At 41.7% G+C, this 18,014-nt stretch overlaps 3 protein-coding genes across 4 annotated transcripts; all 3 read right to left on the minus strand.

Moving 5' to 3' along the window:
- Positions 1-303: 303 nt before the first annotated feature.
- LOC125020214 (zinc finger protein 2-like) lies at positions 304-3,236 on the minus strand. Of its 2 annotated transcripts, none has more exons than XM_047605523.1 (5): positions 3,139-3,236; positions 2,556-2,668; positions 2,285-2,400; positions 1,712-1,855; positions 304-1,613 (listed from the first exon to the last, which is right to left on the minus strand). In XM_047605523.1, exons 2-5 carry the CDS (start codon positions 2,662-2,664, stop codon positions 1,092-1,094), a joined length of 891 nt encoding a protein of 296 aa, XP_047461479.1. In that variant the 5' UTR covers positions 2,665-2,668; positions 3,139-3,236; the 3' UTR covers positions 304-1,091. The 2 variants fall into 2 exon arrangements, with proteins under 2 accessions (XP_047461479.1, XP_047461480.1); XM_047605524.1 differs by lacking the exon at positions 3,139-3,236 and adding an exon at positions 2,892-3,125.
- A 405-nt stretch (positions 3,237-3,641) lies between these two features.
- Positions 3,642-7,976, minus strand: ndufv1 (NADH:ubiquinone oxidoreductase core subunit V1). Its single transcript, XM_047605522.1, has 11 exons — positions 7,891-7,976; positions 6,884-7,002; positions 6,722-6,804; positions 6,421-6,591; positions 5,968-6,151; positions 5,355-5,544; positions 4,949-5,161; positions 4,497-4,663; positions 4,328-4,409; positions 4,093-4,238; positions 3,642-3,907 (listed from the first exon to the last, which is right to left on the minus strand). Exons 2-11 carry the CDS (start codon positions 6,995-6,997, stop codon positions 3,830-3,832), a joined length of 1,428 nt encoding a protein of 475 aa, XP_047461478.1. The 5' UTR covers positions 6,998-7,002; positions 7,891-7,976; the 3' UTR covers positions 3,642-3,829.
- A 672-nt stretch (positions 7,977-8,648) lies between these two features.
- hcn3 (hyperpolarization activated cyclic nucleotide-gated potassium channel 3) lies at positions 8,649-17,331 on the minus strand. The gene is made up of 7 exons (XM_047604210.1): positions 16,408-17,331; positions 13,319-13,748; positions 13,070-13,231; positions 12,280-12,498; positions 11,589-11,735; positions 10,574-10,814; positions 8,649-9,793 (listed from the first exon to the last, which is right to left on the minus strand). The coding sequence occupies exons 1-7, from the start codon at positions 16,863-16,865 to the stop codon at positions 9,597-9,599; spliced, it is 1,854 nt and encodes a 617-aa protein (XP_047460166.1). The 5' UTR covers positions 16,866-17,331; the 3' UTR covers positions 8,649-9,596.
- Positions 17,332-18,014: the final 683 nt, after the last annotated feature.

Raw genomic sequence — 18,014 nt, forward strand, 5'->3', positions numbered from 1 at the left:
AGAAAGAGCCACCGGTGCATCATGGGAAAACGAACTTCTCCGAGGGTCGCCGACGCCTGGTGGTCGACACTCTGGACGACGTCGCTTTAATTGGTGAGATTATAAACAGGTATTGAGTTGTTTCTTGGCCCCATAGACGTGTCTAGTCATTTTTTTACACCCCTAAAAATGAGCTTTTATTTGCAGATGGAAAATTCGCTAAATCTACAGTTCTTCTGAGATTGCTCAAAAGAAGGACATTAAATGCACATATTTGTATTTGGGTAACAGAGATATGTTAAAGGATCGGAGTAGATTCCTGTGTCCGGTGTCTGGGTTTTATGTTAAAATCATATCTTTATTCAAGACAAAAATTCAGTGATTGTAACAACAAAAACTCACACAAATTGACAAAGACACCATGGAAATCAAAGTACTGTTCAACGCAACAACTGTCGACTTTATGCAAAGGGAAAATAAGCTCTCGAGGTTATATATGTGAAGGACTCATTTATTGGCTTTTATCGTGTTCAGATGTTTTACATTCTCTGTGCCACTGTCACATTTTTCCTGAAAAAGGTTCAGTTAAATACAGAACCCTCCCACACATGCAGGAGGATTAGCTTGCTACTCTACAATGAATATAAAACATTTCAGGTAGAACAGACATAACATGGACAGTGAAACAAAATGGCCCGTGACATAGTTCTGTAATGGACATGAATCGTATTTATGTACAGAACAGAGTTTTATTCACAAGTGCAGGATGTCTTTTTTAACGAAATGTTCAAAAAAAACACACCTTCACAATCCAGCTGTGTTGCACAACCTTGGTTCAAAAACTCTCTCCTTAAAATATTCACATAAAAAAAAAAAAATGTTCCAGCACAATCTCTGACAAGTATTAAACCGAATGACAGGACCAAGCTGTAGTTTCCCCCCATATATTATGTGATCTGTGTTGCCTCCTTTCCTTCAGTGTGAGTGGTCTGACAGGCCTTTAGGGCACGCTCTCTCTCACACAGCTCTTTCCACAGGTAGGGGACATTTATCCAGAGATTTGAGCCCTGGTTTTGTTTGCTTTGAACCGCTCAGGTTGAGCACAATTCTCATCACACCGTGTGCATGTCTGAACCTTGTGAAGCGAGGGCTGCATGTTCCTCTTTCTTGTGTGCCCGTAGGGCTGCAACAGAAGGAAATGTGAGATCGCAATCTGCTTCAGGACAAGGGATCTTGAGCTCAGCAGTGGAGCAACCCTCTGCCAGAATGTCATTGCATCCGTCTTCTCCCTCGTCTTCTTCTTCTTCTTCTTCTTCTTTGATCTTCTTGCTGTCACCTTGCCCATCTTGAGCTGCGTTCTTGGGTTTACGGCCACGCTTTTTGCCTTGCGGCTTAGCGTCACAGTTTAGATCATTAGCAAATCTCTCCTGGTGTTGCAAGAGCTCCTCCTCTGTCTGGAAACCACGGCTACATTTGCAGCACTGGTAGGTGTTGAGGTCGTCCGCCACTGCTTGGTTCTGGGGGTGCACTGCAAGCCGATGACTGCGAAGCCGTGAGGGACTGGGGAACAAAGCGCCACAATCCCTGCAGGGACACCGTCGTTCAACGCACTCGTGCCGCCTGTGTTTGTTCAGCTGCAACACATTCAACAGTTATCGGAGACAGGAAACAAACAATATTGTATATTTAGTAGCATGAAAACTGGCTTCCTAAAAACGCGCTCTGTCCTCACCTCAGTGAAGGTAAAAAAGGTTTTCCGGCAGTAGGAGCAGCGGAAAGACTTCTCCTCTGTGCTGTGGGTGGCCTGGTGCTGGCTGAGCTTGTCAGAGGAGGAGAAGCACTTGTCACACTTGTAGCAAGTGAAGACTGTATTACTCTGGAAAATGGTGACAAAAGAAAACAGTCGAAAAATATTTAAACTCAAGACTTTATTCACTGACATCTCCAATATTATGACAGGCAAAAAATATATATATATATATATATTCAGGCCCACTGAACCCAGATGTTTATCAGCAAAACAAAGAAACTGCATCGACATCCCTGCAGATTTAAAATTTCCAGTTCTGTCCGTATCTTGATTTAAAAACACACAGCGGAAAACTGTCAATTAATTAGACAACAATTTTAATAATCATTCCATAAATTTGGTGAATCTTAATGAGAATTTTACCTACATTTTACAAATCAAATGATTAACCAACAAATCTGGATCTCGAGATTAATCCATTCTAAAAAAAAAAAAAGTCACAATAACTACATATGTATTTACGTCTGTTTACATGGAAACTTTTTTTCCCCTCACCTGCTGCAGCTGCTGTTTGTACTGGTCTCTGTGACTCTTCCTCATGTGTCTCTCCTTGGCTTTAGGGTCACTGAATGTGATGAAGCACTGAAAACACTGGAGACTCTCATGCTGATCTGCACCGCAATGACAGAGCAATTCAGTAACAACAGACAGACAGACAGATGTGACAGCACAGCATCAGAGCACGACTGCTGTGACTGCTGTGGGAAGGGAGTCAGAATTAGATGGCCACGTCATGTTTGAAATATGAATGGAAACGTGAACTTACAGGACTGCAGAGGGCGGACCACGGGCTCAGACTTGATCTCCGCAGAGTTAGACATCATCTCACTGCCAACAACGACTTGCTCTATCTTCAGCATTTCCATACTAACCATCCAGCTGCAACAGAGGAATACAACAGTGATGCAAACACAACTGTGGTGACACATTATGTTAGCCGGCAAAGCTAAACCGACTATAAGGCAGGACTGCAGTGACAGAAACAAGTCCGGTTAAATGATATTAAAAAAAATGCTCCGGTTAAATAATTAAACATCGGAGAAGGAGGGTGGTATTTTATACGTATGATCCTCTAGATATGCAGTAAATAAAAACAACTAACGCTAGGCCTGAGCTAACTGGTTGACAGAAGGATGGAGGTAGCCGACACTGGTCGAGATGCACAGCAGCAAATACAAGCGCAAAACGATTCTGCTCAAGTAAAATATCATTATTTAAATTTGTCTTGCGTCGCCTTCACTGCCGTCTTGTATTCCTCCATTGATGTCACTCAAAGCTGTGGCCGTGCGAGCACCTACGATTCGTTTTGGCTTTAGCCTTTCGTAAACAATTCAAAATCACATTCTCACCATCCGACGCGTCCAGCGAGATGAAGCCAGGGAGCCTTCCTACGTCACGTGACAAGGGTAAGTCTGTTATCGCGAGATGATGAAACCACTTGTCTAGAACATACCACTGCATTGTTTACAGAGATATCTCCTTTATTAGTCCAGGGGTGTCAAACTCATTTTATTTCAGGGGCCACATACAGCCCAATTTGATCTCAAGTGGCCAGACAAGAAGTATTATAGCATCATAACCTATGTCATTATATATATTTTGTAGTAAGTCTTTCAAGTGTTATGTTCTTGAGAAAAGGAACAGGAATAGTGGTATCCAAGCGTTGCAGTGCACTAATTAACTAACTCACTCACTCCAATAATTTAAACAAAATCTCCTTGAAGCTGAAGATCCTCATTTGAAAAACAAATACAAATGGTATGCACATCTTTCCATTTTTCAAACAAATAATACATGTGACACGCTAAAAAGGCCAGAGATAAAAACATAAAACCAAGAAGGCAAAGGCTAATTTGTGGTTCATAGAACTTTATTGGTATATTTTCCTCCAACAAGGCAGACACATCAATGCAAAACTTGATGATGGGGGTGATAAGACGGCACATTATGTTTCATTTTAAATAATCTGTGAAGGACAGAAGCACAAGGGTAAGGGCATACAAGGCAGAAAACATGAGTTTAAGGAGTTGGAAGAGTCATTTAAGCCCTGGCCTGCTGCTTCTGCTGGTAGTCAGCAATTCGGCTTTCCATCACAGGCCTGAAGTGCCTGATCAGCCCCTGAGAACAGAGCAGAGAGAAATGATTTATCATATTCCAGTTAAAGCAGGAAAATATAGGTTTGTAAAAAGAACTTGGGAGGAGTTTTGATCAAGGACGACAAAATATTAGAGACTTCTTTCAGTGCAGTGTTATCTGTTTTAAGTGTACCACCAACTCCAATAACTAATCACATTAATAATTACCTGCACGGGCCAGGCAGCACCATCACCCAGGGCACAGATAGTGTGTCCTTCAATCTGCTTACTCAGCTCCCAGATCATGTCGATCTCCGATGGCCGTGCATCACCACGAACAAAACGCCACATCATGTTATTCATCCAGTCCACTCCTGCAGAAAAATTACAGAAATTACAGCTGCTGTATGTAGACTAAAATAACGCTGTAAATGCATAAAACTCGCTCTGAAGCAGCACGTACCTTCTCTGCACGGCGTGCACTGGCCGCAGCTCTCGTGCTTGTAGAACTCAATCAGACGAGCGATGGCTCTGATGATGTCCGTCTGCGAAAAACAAACCCAACCGTGAGTGTAACCGACGCATGCCGACTTCTTTCTGCCTGAATTATGCTGCAGAGGTGATACACTTACAGATTTGTCCATGACAATAATAGCAGCTGTGCCCAGGCCAGTCTGAGCCTGAATGAGGCCATCGAAGTCCATCAGCACCTCTTCACACACGTTTTTGGGAATGAGGGGCGTTGAGGAGCCACCGGGGATTACGGCCAGCAGGTTATCCCAACCTCCACGCACGCCGCCTGCCAGACAAATGCACGTTTCAATTCAGTAAAAAAAAAAAAAAAACTGCACTTCGGATGTGCTTATCTTAAGCTGTCTTAATCTTAAAAGTTCATGACCAGGGCGTTCAGAAAAACAAGCAGATGCATTTAGTTCTTCCTTTTCCAACTATTTGATTTATTTGTTTTTGTGGTAAAACTATCCACAAAACATGCAATGAAACCACTATAACCCACACAATTTGAGACCAACTGTGTTATTATGAACTCAAAGAGGATGTGACACATTCTTAGAGGAGCAGGTACCTGCATGTCTCTCGATGAGATCTTTCAGAGGGACCGACATCTCCTCCTCTACGGTGCAGGGGTGGTTAACATGACCAGAGATGTTAAAGAGCTTTGTGCCAGAGTTTCTCTCCCTGCCAAAGCCCAGAAACCAGGAGCCTCCACGGCGGCAGATAGTGGGCGCCACGGATACAGTCTCCACGTTGGCGACCGTTGTTGGGCAACCAAACACACCTTCAAGAGAGCAGAGGGAGTGTTGCCTTGTGAGAATTGCATTTATTCGTCAAGTACAACAAATGCACAGCAGTAGTCGACTGTGTTCAAATCAAAAATGCTGCACGATGCTGTAAAAGAAAATGTGGCCAATGGGGGAATTCCGCATTTTAGCAAAGTCGGTCGTTAGGTCCCTCTGAGAACTGGAACTCACCCACATCAGCAGGGAAGGGGGGCTTCAGACGGGGCTTCCCCTGCTTTCCCTCCAGGGACTCAATAAGAGCAGTCTCCTCCCCACAGATGTACGCTCCAGCACCACGCATCACAAACACATCAAAGTCATAACCGGAGCCACAGGCGTTCTTTCCAATCAGCCCAGCAGCATAGGCCTCATTGATGGCCACCTAAGACCCAACAGAGAAAACACAAGTCTTAAATAGAAAGTATTATGAACCACGTTTTCCTAAAAATATACATTTATTTTAAATAAAGCGACGTTTACGCCATTTGAAAAGCTAATTTACGATTTGAACCACAGACTTTTTATTGGCTCAAACTTTTTCCTTTTTCCTGATCTGTAATTTTTTGCGCGGCATCGTTTGTGCAAATGAATATGCAAAGTTATGCTGAAAGATTTTCCACTCTACTCAAACCGTCTCTTGCACACGACGCACATGCAAGTGTAATTATTATGTATACTACAACAAAAAAAGAAGCAGCTGAATTATTTTGTTCAAACTATTCAAACACACACTATCGTCTGCAGGACATCCGTTCATAGAACATTTTGTAGTTTTCATCTAAGATTTCACACAGTCCATTTTCACCTGCAGGTTGGACGACTCATTGTAGAACTCTCCTCTGATGTAGATATAAGCAGCACGTGCCCCCATGGCCTTCCCAGCGATTAGGCAGCCTTCCACCAACTTGTGTGGGTCATTGCGCATGATCTCCCTGTCCTTGCAGGTGCCTGGTTCACCCTCATCTGCGTTCACCACCAGATATTTTGGTCTGAAATAAGAAGGTAGAAGCTGGTTAAAAAAGATTCTTCTGCTAAAGTTGATGTGTGGCAATAGAAATGCTCGTAGCAGAATAGACCAATCCAGCAGTAGTCAACCAGGTATTCACTAGCAGCTAATTTTAAAGATGAGGACAGCCAATTAGTCTTTTTATTTTATTTTTATTCATGCCTTTATGAGATGATAACTGCAAGAGACCTTGTGAACTAAGGTTAAATTCATTTATTTTGTAACTGTGCATCTGTGAGCGTTTTCACTGACCTGCCGTCACTGGGTTTGTTCATGAAGCTCCACTTCATGCCAGTAGGGAAACCGGCTCCACCTCTCCCACGCAGACCAGAAACCTTGATCTCGTTCAGAATCCAGTCGACCCCTTTCAAAAGGATCTCCTTGGTTTTGTACCAGTCGCCGCGCTTCAGCGCCCCCTGCAGCCTGAAGCACAAACATGGATAGGTGAGGGCCGGGTTCTTTTTTTAAACCGCACCCTCTGCATCAAATGTCAACATGGGATATTATGTGTTACATTTCACAGCGCACATGAGAATAACATCAGGGGTGTTACCTCCAATCATGACGACCATAGAGGTTTGTAAAAATTCTGTCCTCATCTGCCAGTGGCCCAAATGTTGTTTTCTTGGGAGCACCCTAATAAAAATTGTAAAATGTTAAGGATTTAATTGCCATTCAAGGTGTTTTAGGGTCATTTTAACTAAATGAATGGTACCTGTGCTGTGCTGTTGTATCGGGTGATAGCAGTGACTGCGCCTTGACTGAGAGCAGCCGGAGCTCGTCCCACGGCGCTCACCCCGCACACCACCACTCGAGACAAGGACAGCATCCTTCCTGCAGTTGCAAAGGTACACAAAGCTGCAGTTTATCATGACGCATGTGTGTGATTATTTCTTCATGTGCAGTTTATGATTAAAGTTAAGACTTTCATTTTATTGAGGTAAACATCTCGTGTAGCTGCTTGTGTTTTTGACATCCTAAATGAAACTGTTTTATCAAAAGAAATAAGGAACAGAAAACTATACACTGAGTATTAATGCCAAACTGTATAAATCATTGAGTAAACCCAAATACATGTATTTATATTGAATATAGTGTTTAAAATACTCAAGAGTATTGAGTCTTAATAATAGCTTTCCCAGTATTGTAACCTATGTTTACATCATCAACAACTTACACAAAAACAGCTTTGATTACTTACATGTTATTATGTTCTTACTGCATGCGGCTAAAAAACGAAAATCTTCTAATCGAAAACACTATAAACCACAGCCTGGGAACATTAGGCTGTGGTTTCTTAAATTAATGTCAAATATGGAGCAGCATCAAAACAAGAGCTACAGCTTACGTGATGTTGTTATGTCAGAGTTGGCTAACGAAGGTGAGGATAACAATGCAATCAATTCACTAGCTTCCCTGCGGTTGTATTTAGGATCAACACACTTGTAAAATCTGCAGAATAATATCAGACAAATCTGAACTCCTTTGCCCCACTTTAGTGTGTAGATTAGAGTACACACTGACCTCCATGCTCACGTAGCTACTGCTAAGCTAAGCTAGCGGCTAGCGGTTAACCTTGCGATGTCACAATAAAAGAAGCTGATTCGTGGAAATTTCGCACGGACAACACGCACATTAGTTGGTTGACATCGGGCGTGTAATTAGCGCCAATTAAATGAGACATTAGTTGAGCAATGCTAGCAGAGAGCTAGTCCACCTTACCTTCTCTCTGCGTCCCGAGTTTATGAAATACAGTCAGGCCGGAAGTGAAGCACAGGACCCGGATGTGATCGTCACTGGAGCTGCAGACGCTTATTTAAAACAAAAAAAGTTTCATAACTTCAGACTGACGTTACAAAAGATCTGTTGGTGTTTCTATGCACTTAATTTTATTGAGAGTTCAGACAAAAACAAACTTCTATACAGTTCCTCCATTCTGCCGTTATAATTTTATTACTTAGCAAGAATAAGGTTTTACATATAAAGAAAAGAAAAAAAATATGATACAAATTACTTACTTAGGTAATGCCTAACTAATGCATGACTCAGTAATATAATGCACGAATTAATGTGGAATATAAAATGAATTCCTGTTGCTCACTGTGAACAGATTATGTGCATGCATGCATGACTGAAACAACATTAACAACAACGTTAATTTATGTTACTGTATTTATAATGTTTGGAATCAGAATAGTTTTATATGTCTATGTTTTTATCTTTCACTGAACTAAAATCCAACTAATCGATTGCATGTATGTTAGAGTTAAGTGTGAATTCCTTAATTGCTGATTTGTTGAGTGTTTATTATAATACCTCTCAATGATTAGTGACGTCAATATTAATGCTATACATACAACATATATACTGCATAATATATAAAAACATATTCATAATATAGTCACAAATAATTTCAAGGCATTGATACATGCAAAAATACATGTTTGTTTATTTATTTATTTATTTATTTGTGCGTCAAGGGTAGAAATATTTATATTTACATGACATCTTCATTATCAGGATACTTTCCCAGACTCTCCATATGACCAAAAAGATTCAAGCATTGTGGTCAAAACTGAGCTCATTCACGAGGTTAATATATCATCATTGTGAAGCTCTCCCTGAAAGGCTGTTTTTTTTTTTTAAGTCTACTGAATCAAGCTGAATTTAAATCAGTACGTGAAGAATAATGGGCTAGTAAGCAGTTTAAACACATTTTCTTTGCAGAAATAAGTTCCAGCTGTCATGTGCTAACTAAACTACAGAGAGTTCATTTGAATAAACGCATTTTTAAACCATACAATACAGTTCGTAAATCATTTTAAGACCTTCATGCTTGGAAATAAATTACAGCTGATAATACTGAATATATAAAATGAAGCACTGAGTCTTTGTACAGTTGGAATTAGTACATCACTGTAGCTTATCTTCCGTGTACATTGGTATTAAACTCTATTTCATGCGACCTACAGACTTGAGGGATAAATTAAATTGAAGCTGCACAAAGCTGTAACATGAACCGACAGCTGGTGCACCTGTATGCATTCAATATCCTGTATGGAGGATGTGATGGATAAGCATACAGGCGCTGCACTCAGGCCACTGATAAGTAGTCTTAAAGCAGTATCTACATCTGGAAAATGACACTGTTGTAGATAATGACTGATAACTGGTTCAGGAAGGTGTTTTCCATGCAGTTTGTAAATTATAGAGTCGCTCTAATATGAACAGCAAACAGAACTAACACAAACGTGAGCATATAGCCTACTGACATTCAAGTAGCAATATAACATCAACGGATGATACAACATTTTTCAGAAGAATGCCGCAAGATTTAATTTTTTTTTTATGCGGACGAGTTCAGTAAAAAGTGACAAGCGTGCTCAACATTTCAGGGCGGAGCCTGTCTCTGATGGCGTCAGATGATGTCACTCCGGAGGCTCGTAACTGGGTCTGCGAGCTACCCGGCCCAGGCGATCCACCGCCACGCTCTCAAACGCCCTCCTCATCAGAGGATGCTCCTCCAGGACCTCGTTGAAGCTGTCCACACTCAGCGAGTAGAGGCGACAGTAGGTCTCGGCCCTCACGCTAGCTGTGCGTCGCCCCTGGGTGAGCAGGCAGATCTCTGGACAAACGATAAGACAGTTAATTTAACTGTAAAATCCAAATTTTGCTTTTTTTTTTAGTTTAGTTTCTTTTCTTTCTTTTTTTTTAAACATGAAACGTGATGGCATCCTCATGTCTTTATGGTAAATAAGAACCAGCAGCTAGTTAGCTTTTTTTTTCTCACAGGTTAATTTCTATAAAAATTATATTCTTCCTTCAAACACAGTCATGAATGAATGGTCCCTCTTGTGGTATTCAGAACTTTGTAAGTGGAAAAAGAATTGACAGAAGTAAGTCGTACGATTATTACTGGATGTTGTCACTATTCATCCTTTCATTACGCTTTTGCATTTCCTCCATTAAGTTAGTGTCATCTAGGAGGCAACAGTTGCCTAGCAACAGCAGCAGTTCTCGCAAACTATAGCTGATTTTATTACTTGAGCACCAAACATTTGTGAACACAACCTCCCATGTGTTACGCTGCCATCAAACGGATCTTATGAGCTTGTGATTACGGCATAGGAAGTCATGTACAAACTTGATTTGACTTGCAAATGTTTTCTGCCTCTTTCCAAGATGGTAAAGCTATTATTATTTCTTGATGGGAAGTTGCAGCCTTACATAAAAAGTAGTGTTGATAATGAAATAAAACACAAATGACTTCTAAATGTGACAGTAGTAACGGCAGTGAAATGAAAATGAGGTCAGATGCAGGTTTGACAACTAGACAGAATCACAGAGTCTATTTTTCTATGATAGGGAACAGTGTGAAGGTGGAGGTCAGCAGCAAACGATTTACCCCCAAAATACGCTCCATCGTTGAGCTGAATCTCCTTACTGCCACGTGGCAAGACGGTGACGGTGCCGTGCTGGATGAAGTACATTTTCCTGCCCAGCGTCCCTTCTCGTATAATCAAGTCTCCGGGTTGGAAGACTTCGAAACGCAGCTTGGTCAGGATCACGGTCACAAAATGTGGGTCAGTGTTGGCGAACAGCGGCATGTTGGCCACCAGGCCTCGACAGTTATAGCTGACAATCTCCTGCAGGAGAAGACATGCAGAAAGTGGTCTGAGATATCTCTATTTTAGACCTCATCGTGAGGAAAAAGTCATTTTTATTACAATCTGAATCAAATTACTGATAAATTACAGAGCAGCATTCAGATTAAACTTTATGTTACATGTAAATGAACTTCAATGTTTCAAGCAAGAATTTTCTAGCTCTCAGTTGCGCTATTTGTTTTATGTGTTTTTACAAAACCTGACTGTAACTAAGGATTATTTTAAATTCAAAACATAGTGCGAAGGCTTCAATCGCAGCTTTCAGAGTTCCTGGAGTTCCTACTTTCTTTCCAAAGTATTAATAAACTAAGAGAAGCTGCAAATCCTCACATTTGAAAACCTGAAAACTCTGGCTTGAAAACAACTATTAATTATTAATAAACAGTCAGAATATATAGCTATATACATATTTATATATAAATTGATGAATCATTTCAGGCTTTTGAAAAATCAAAATGGACATTTCCACCATTTTTTGGCAAATTTCAGAAACAATTAACGTTAATAGTGTTATACAATTAATAATATTTAATAACGAATACGTTATTAGTACTCAAAAAATGTAAAACATATAGTAGTGTCTCCAAAGGTTTATTTCATTATAAACTAAATATCTTTAGACATTTCAGATTAACTGAGAAGTGATGTATTTGTTAGTTGCAGGCTTATGCTAATTTTGACCTTATGACCCACGTCCATCTGCGAGGACACATCAAGAAAGAGGAGAAAGTGAGAGGCTCATGAATAACACACCTCCTTGAGAGGATCGCTGAGCTCTTCGAGGATGCTGTCCTCATCAAACATCTTGCCCTGGAATCGCTGCTCGTAATAATCATGGATCCTTTGTCTCACGTCCGCAGGCAGCTTATGAAACGACATGTACTGCTCCACTTGCTTGTACTGGAGGTAAACACATGGTGATATGACCTTCATGAGGATACGAATGAAATTCTGCCAGACCACTGTCACATGTCACAGTTAGACACATTTGCCACCATGTGTTTGTGGAATTGTTCCTGAACACAATAATTACACAATCACTCCATTTGCTCTGCAGGCTTTTCTTCCCGTTTTAAGTGGATTACTGATTGATTTGTAATGGGCATTAGCAAACACTGATCCAAAACAAAGGTGCCGCCATTTGTCTATCATCTGCTCTGCTTTATCATGTGAAAATCCCCCTGGAAAGGGTCACGTAAGGCCTCAAAATCCATTAGATAATACACATATTCTCTAGGCATTTGGCACAGTTTCCACAGATAAGCTACAAGTAAGTAAGGAAGCCTATGATATAAAACATGGCTGTGATATTAAAACCTCAAAGCCAGAATCACATTAGCATCCACGTGAGGCTCTTGGGGCATACTGTCCACAATACAACCCAAGCTTAAAGTCAAAGAGCTTTGGTTTGTTGGAGATTTCCAGGCGGAGCTGAGGTGGTTACCTTCTCTTGGTACTGCCGGTGCGATGCATCCAAGGACTGGACCAGGTTAGTTGCGTGGCCGAGGAACATGGCGTAGCAGGTGGCTCCAATAACCATACTGGCCATGGTGAGCCAAACGTCGCTAAAGCTATCTGGGGGGTGGGCACCATACCCTATGCACAACATGTGGCTCATGGCCATGAACAGGGCGTAGGAGTACTGCATGTGCCATGTAGCATTCTGACGAAAAGGGAGTGAAAAGTGAGACAGAGCACGGCATTGTGGCCACGAAGCTACATCACCATGGTTAGCTTAGCATATGTTTAAACAAGAAACACCTTCGAACTTCTTCTGTATATGTGTAAGAGATTATTTTGCTTAGCATGCAGTCAATAAGGGCCTACCAGGTAACCAAGAGAGAGTTTATGATGTGCACAATCAGCCAGTGAATGCAACACATGTGGGCTTTTTGTTTTCTTTAGCTTAGCCGTACATACAGACCAAAAACCTATGTTCTTCATACCACATCCAAATCTCACCAAGTGCCCATTACCTTTAGTCTGTACAAGAAGAAAGTGTCGAAATGATAAGTTGTAGTTTTATTTGCATATACTTATATGCAGTTATTTACTTATGATCCACGAGGGAAATTATTTGATCACAGTAGCTTAGTTGCATAAAAGAAACAGTCTTAAAAACGACAAGTAAAAACAAAGATAAAATAAGATTATATTTAAAAAAAAAAGAAGTCTAGTAAAATAAAAAATAGAAAATAAATATTTATTTAACATTTCATTGATGCTGTACTCACCACCATGTTGTTTTTAGCAACCCAGCAGTCTGGAGGAAATTCTTGCAGCATAGGAACCATGAAGGTCATGCAGCCGTCCCAGTGGCACAATAGCAGCATCATGCCAATCAGGTTGACAATACGTACCACCGCACTGGCCAGGTCATAAGTCATGTGGAAAATCTGACAGACAGAGAGAAAATTACACCAAAGAAAGCGTTTTTTTTTTTTTGGTTTCTTTTTAGGTGCTGTTCCTCCCCGTTCCGTTACCTCTTCCCACTGGTGAATGTATCGGATGAGGCGAGACAGTCGGAGGAGACGCAGCAGGCTGAGGATCTTGGTGAATCGCACAATTCGGAGCGCGCGGGCAGTGCGGTACACGTCGGACGACTCGTGGCGGGCCTCCAGGTCGACGATGAGAAAGAAGTAGTCGACAGGGATGGAGGAGATACAGTCCACCATGAACCAGGTGCGGAGGTAGTGCATGCGGATCTCTTTGGGGTCCAGGATGACGTGGCTGTCCTCTCCCAAGATGCCCGTACGGAAGTTGAAAATCAGGTCCAAGAGGAAGAGAGTGTCAGACAGGACGTTGAAGGTGATCCAGGGAACGGTGTTCTGGTCTTCAAAGAAGGTGATGCCCCAGGGCAGGATGACCAGGTTGCTCATCATCAACAGCAGCATCACGATGTCCCAGTAAAACCTGGGCAGAACGGGAGGAGTGGAAAACTGAGTTTAAGGTCACGCCAAACTGACCTCCGTGAAGTGACTGACTGAAACATAACGTCTTCTACTTCCATTTATCCTTTTACAAAAACATGTTGGATTCATGTTTAAGAAATTTAAATGTGTGGGGGGAAATTAAAATATATATATATACAGAAAAATGTCTAATCAACCAAAGATTTTGCGATAAGACATGCACACTTTCATGTCTAGTGTCAAGTTTCTTGTGTTTCTCACTAGTATGATAACGCAACAGGTTACTGACTTGCTGAGTACATTTTTTCCTTGAAGGTGTGGTCACACACATTTACTCTCAAATGACAGCCAGTCAGGTTTGTTTTCATTCTCAGGTCGTCTATACTGGTTTTATTTCTCTTTGCGTTTCAGTTAACTAGCTCCACACGTTGACTTCCTGTTCGTCCATGTGATCCCCTGCATGCTCTCCCAGCTGTTTACCTGCCTGCCTTCTTCCATTTCTCATCACATCACTTTTAGATTTATGTTGCTTTCCCCTTTGTTGGACTTTGGCCTTTTGTTACTCACCCATAAATTTAATTAAAGTTCATCTTTTTGTTCGACACCCTGTCTCCTTCCTCGTGTGTCTTGCATTTGGGTCCTCCCTTTTTAAAACTTGAAACGCTGAGCTAGCTCCCGATCTGGTCATGTTCCAGTTTGTTCTATGTCCTGCATTAACCGCTTGCGTGTATAATTTCAGATCCAGACAGGGCATCGAGATACAGACTGCATGTTAACGGCAAGTGTAAATCTAAAAGCTGTTGTACGGGACTTGAATTAAAGATGCAGGACTTGAAACTGCTACCACAGGACAGGGGGAGTCATCCAATCAGCGGGATGATGTCCTCTACAGTGAATGACCCACTTCCTAATGGTCTTCACTCCCATAACAGCTTGTGTACCAAGAGGAACCCCTCCCCATTAAAGATGTATGTTGTTAGGCTCATCACGCTCAATATACTGAGAAATTACTGAAGAAAATATCGCCTCACTAGTCTACAACATGATGCATGGTTGATTTTGCTGCACATAGTGACACATAGCTGCACTCCTCAACGTCTCCTTCATGTCATACGCATCTCATCTCCCCTCCATAGGTCTCCAATGACCCCCTGTACAGCATGGGTACACGGTTTGGATTTCCTTACAGGTTGTTTCCATCAAGTATCAGTCACTGCAGGGTCTCTCCCTCCAGTCGAGCCACAGTAACGGAATATGAACCAGACTATGTTTGATTACCGTCGCACCTGAGCGAGTGCAACACAAACCCTGCGAGAGAACGATCCTCTGCTCCAGCCGCTCGGAGCACACATACCGTACTGATTGATGGGCTCCTTTTTTCATCATTCACTGTTTATCCCTCCATCAATCTCCCGTGTCCACGTCCTCCCCGTCCACTCAGTGGTTTACATGACTACTTATTACTTCTCATGCTGCAGCAGATTAGTTGCTGCTAATACAGCAATGCCACTAAAGACTCTGGAAGGCATTATAGCTGTTGGCATACACTGTGTGCATATAGACCTTTTATACAAGGTATTAATAGCAGTGGGTGTAGGACATGATATTACGTTGAATATAAAGTTGAGTTCATCGGAAAGAGTTGAAATTATTTATTTATCTAATAAGTAACAACTATTTTTCTGTCTTTTTGGCCAGTTTTGTCCAGACTATAATTATTGAATGACAAAGAACGGCAAAGAAAAATTAAAGTGTCCAGTATTTTTCTTGCCAGGACACTTCCATTAGCCTCAGGTGTGCTTTGCGTCAACATGTATCTGTAAAACCAACCGATGTAACCTACTGAGCAGAAATGTGCAGTTCCAGCTCATGCATCTTCAAGAGGAAGTTGGAGCATAAGTTTTAAGAAGAGCAGGCGTTCAATAATCCTCCCCTCAGCTGTCTGTGTATTATTGCATAATAGAGAAAAATGGGAATTATACGGATTCTTACGGGCAATAATCCCCATGCACGGGGAAACTCATTCCAAAGGGAGGATTATACATTTTTTAAAATGTAATAATATCTTTCTCATATGAGGCTGCAGGACTTCAGTGTAAAGTATTAAATTAGCCAACACAGATTTTTATGACCAATCCAATTAGAAAAAAAAATTATCAAATAATAATTGAAGGATATATAGGTTTTAATTGTTTAAATTTGATGCTGACTTTTATTTGTGACCTTGCAGACAGACTGAAAAACCAAAACCAGAAGGATCTGACTAATCGTCCCAAAGACAAGGGCTAAACTAGAGGAGGAAATGACTGCGTATTTTTCTGTTAATACAGCTTAGATGATCAAGACCAATGAATGCAGTTAACTCTCTCTCTGTTGACCAGGGAGGAGGGGAGTTGCAAAGGAGTACTATTAATCCAGATGATCTTGTCCTATATACTGTATCACTAATCAAATCCCTTGATCGCGTTATCACGTGCGAGGGCCCTTGTTATCAGCTGCTGTCGTGCAGACTGTCCTCAGAGAAACTGGGTGAAAACAAAATGCTTTCGAGGGAAGTTAAAAGACAGTGATGAAAAATTAGGGGAAATGACCCACTTGACATTTTCGGTCCAGTCTTTGGACACGCGTGCCAAAACGTCTGGGACGGAACTCACAATTACCTGAAGTCGCTGTAGGGGTGGATGATCCACACTCCAAAGCTCTTGACCCTCTCCTGCTCAGCAGCAACACCCTTGTGGCTGCCAAACATCCGCAAGGAGAACTTGTTGACCCCCGGCTGCAGCATGGAGCCAAACTGCCTCTGGAAGAAGGTGGACTGGTCAGCAACAGTCTCTTCGTTCGACGCGTCGCCCTCTCCGTCGTTCTCCATCAGGCCGTCAGGATCCGCAGTGTAGTCGTCGTTGTGGGTCTTGACCAGGGAGAACAGGGTCTTGGTCACGTCACTCTTCTTCTCGGTTTTTGGGGAAGGGGAGCCTGGAGGGGTCGTCCTCGGGGACCCGCTCCTCCACCTCGAGAAGCGGAGGCTGCTCCAGCTGCGGAACCTGGGCGTCTCCTGCTTGTGAGATGGGCTTTCACACGTGGCTTTGTGGTCATCTGTGCTCCTGGAGGGGCTGATCATTTTTGCACCTGAAGCTGGGGCAAAGCAAAGCGAGCCTTGTTGGGGCCTGAGTGTAAAGTTCACTCACTGAGGAAGTTTGCTGCAGGTGCCATGTTCCACTTGACGTCTACTTCTTACTTAACATAAAAATAAAGAAGCGGCTTTACAGAAGGTCACAAAACTTTAAAATACCAAACAGATGCAGTAATTTGCATAAATAGAAATGACACTCCTGATACAACAGGTAATATCACGTCTAAAAAGTTCTCACAATGTACATCTAAAAAAAGGTATAGCGTCCATTACAAAAACAAAGAAAAAAAAAAAATGAATGAATCTGCTCCACGGAGAAACACGCTGAGGATGTAGCCTACGAGTTATCTGTCCGTGTCCCGTCTGACCATGAAGGGGATGAGAGCACGGGCTCAAATTGACAGAGAGGGCTCAGTAGCCTTCAATAATCGGCTTGTTGGCATAACTGTGTCCACTCACCTCTCTCCTCCTCCTCCTCCTCCTCCTCGGTGGAAGGCCCTCCCTCCGTCTCTTCCTCTGAGGCGAGTCCCGGGGCGGTGATGCCGGTCGCAGGTCATGTTGCGCGTTAAGATGCGCAGCTTTCGGGTTAGCGGCAGCAGAAACATAAATTACTCATTACGCATTGGTCGTCTGCTTCTACGGGGAAGAAACCACCAGCCTCCAAACCTACTATAACCCCTTTTGACACTTAATAGAAAGGAAATATACGTTTATTTAAGTAGTAAGTTGACATTTATTCTTGACCAAACTACCTTAGTTTTGCCATTAAATCTACTTGAATGTCAAAAGTCCGTGTAATTCCAGAATTTTAAAAACTCGAGGTTTTAATAATAGCAGGTCAGAAGTTTTAAAAGTAATAATTATCTCACGAATAATGCAAAACCTATTAAATAATTGCCTATTTTATATTTAAACATGAATATATGGCTACATTATTGAAACTCATTCCAGAGGATTATACGTTTTTTTTTTTTTTTTAACTATAATATTTCTATCTTTCTCATATGAGGCTGCAGGACTTCAGTGTAAAATATTAAATTAACCAACACAGATTTTTATGATTTTTATTATTACATTTTGTTTCCTGATTCATGACTTGAATTGTTAAATAAACATTAGTCTGTCAAGCTACAAATC

This window comes from Mugil cephalus, chromosome 14, assembly GCF_022458985.1.
Source record: "Mugil cephalus isolate CIBA_MC_2020 chromosome 14, CIBA_Mcephalus_1.1, whole genome shotgun sequence".
In the NCBI taxonomy this organism is placed as follows: Eukaryota; Metazoa; Chordata; class Actinopteri; order Mugiliformes; family Mugilidae; genus Mugil; species Mugil cephalus.

Excerpts from the sequence above, each read along its gene's own strand:
- LOC125020214 (XM_047605523.1), bottom strand. The coding sequence starts at position 2,664 with ATGGTTAGTATGGAAATGCTGAAGATAGAGCAAGTCGTTGTTGGCAGT. Across the intron at positions 2,401-2,555 it reads GGTCCGCCCTCTGCAGTCCT|ATCAGCATGAGAGTCTCCAG; the intron begins GTAAGTTCACGT and ends ATTGCGGTGCAG. Across the intron at positions 1,856-2,284 it reads ACAAACAGCAGCTGCAGCAG|AGTAATACAGTCTTCACTTG; the intron begins GTGAGGGGAAAA and ends ACCATTTTCCAG.
- hcn3 (XM_047604210.1), bottom strand. The coding sequence starts at position 16,865 with ATGATCAGCCCCTCCAGGAGCACAGATGACCACAAAGCCACGTGTGAA. Across the intron at positions 13,749-16,407 it reads CACCCCTACAGCGACTTCAG|GTTTTACTGGGACATCGTGA; the intron begins GTAATTGTGAGT and ends CGTTCTGCCCAG. Across the intron at positions 13,232-13,318 it reads ACATTCACCAGTGGGAAGAG|ATTTTCCACATGACTTATGA; the intron begins GTAACGGAACGG and ends TCTGTCTGTCAG.
- ndufv1 (XM_047605522.1), bottom strand. The coding sequence starts at position 6,997 with ATGCTGTCCTTGTCTCGAGTGGTGGTGTGCGGGGTGAGCGCCGTGGGA. Across the intron at positions 4,410-4,496 it reads TTATTGTCATGGACAAATCT|ACGGACATCATCAGAGCCAT; the intron begins GTAAGTGTATCA and ends TGTTTTTCGCAG. Across the intron at positions 4,239-4,327 it reads GTGCACGCCGTGCAGAGAAG|GAGTGGACTGGATGAATAAC; the intron begins GTACGTGCTGCT and ends ATTTTTCTGCAG.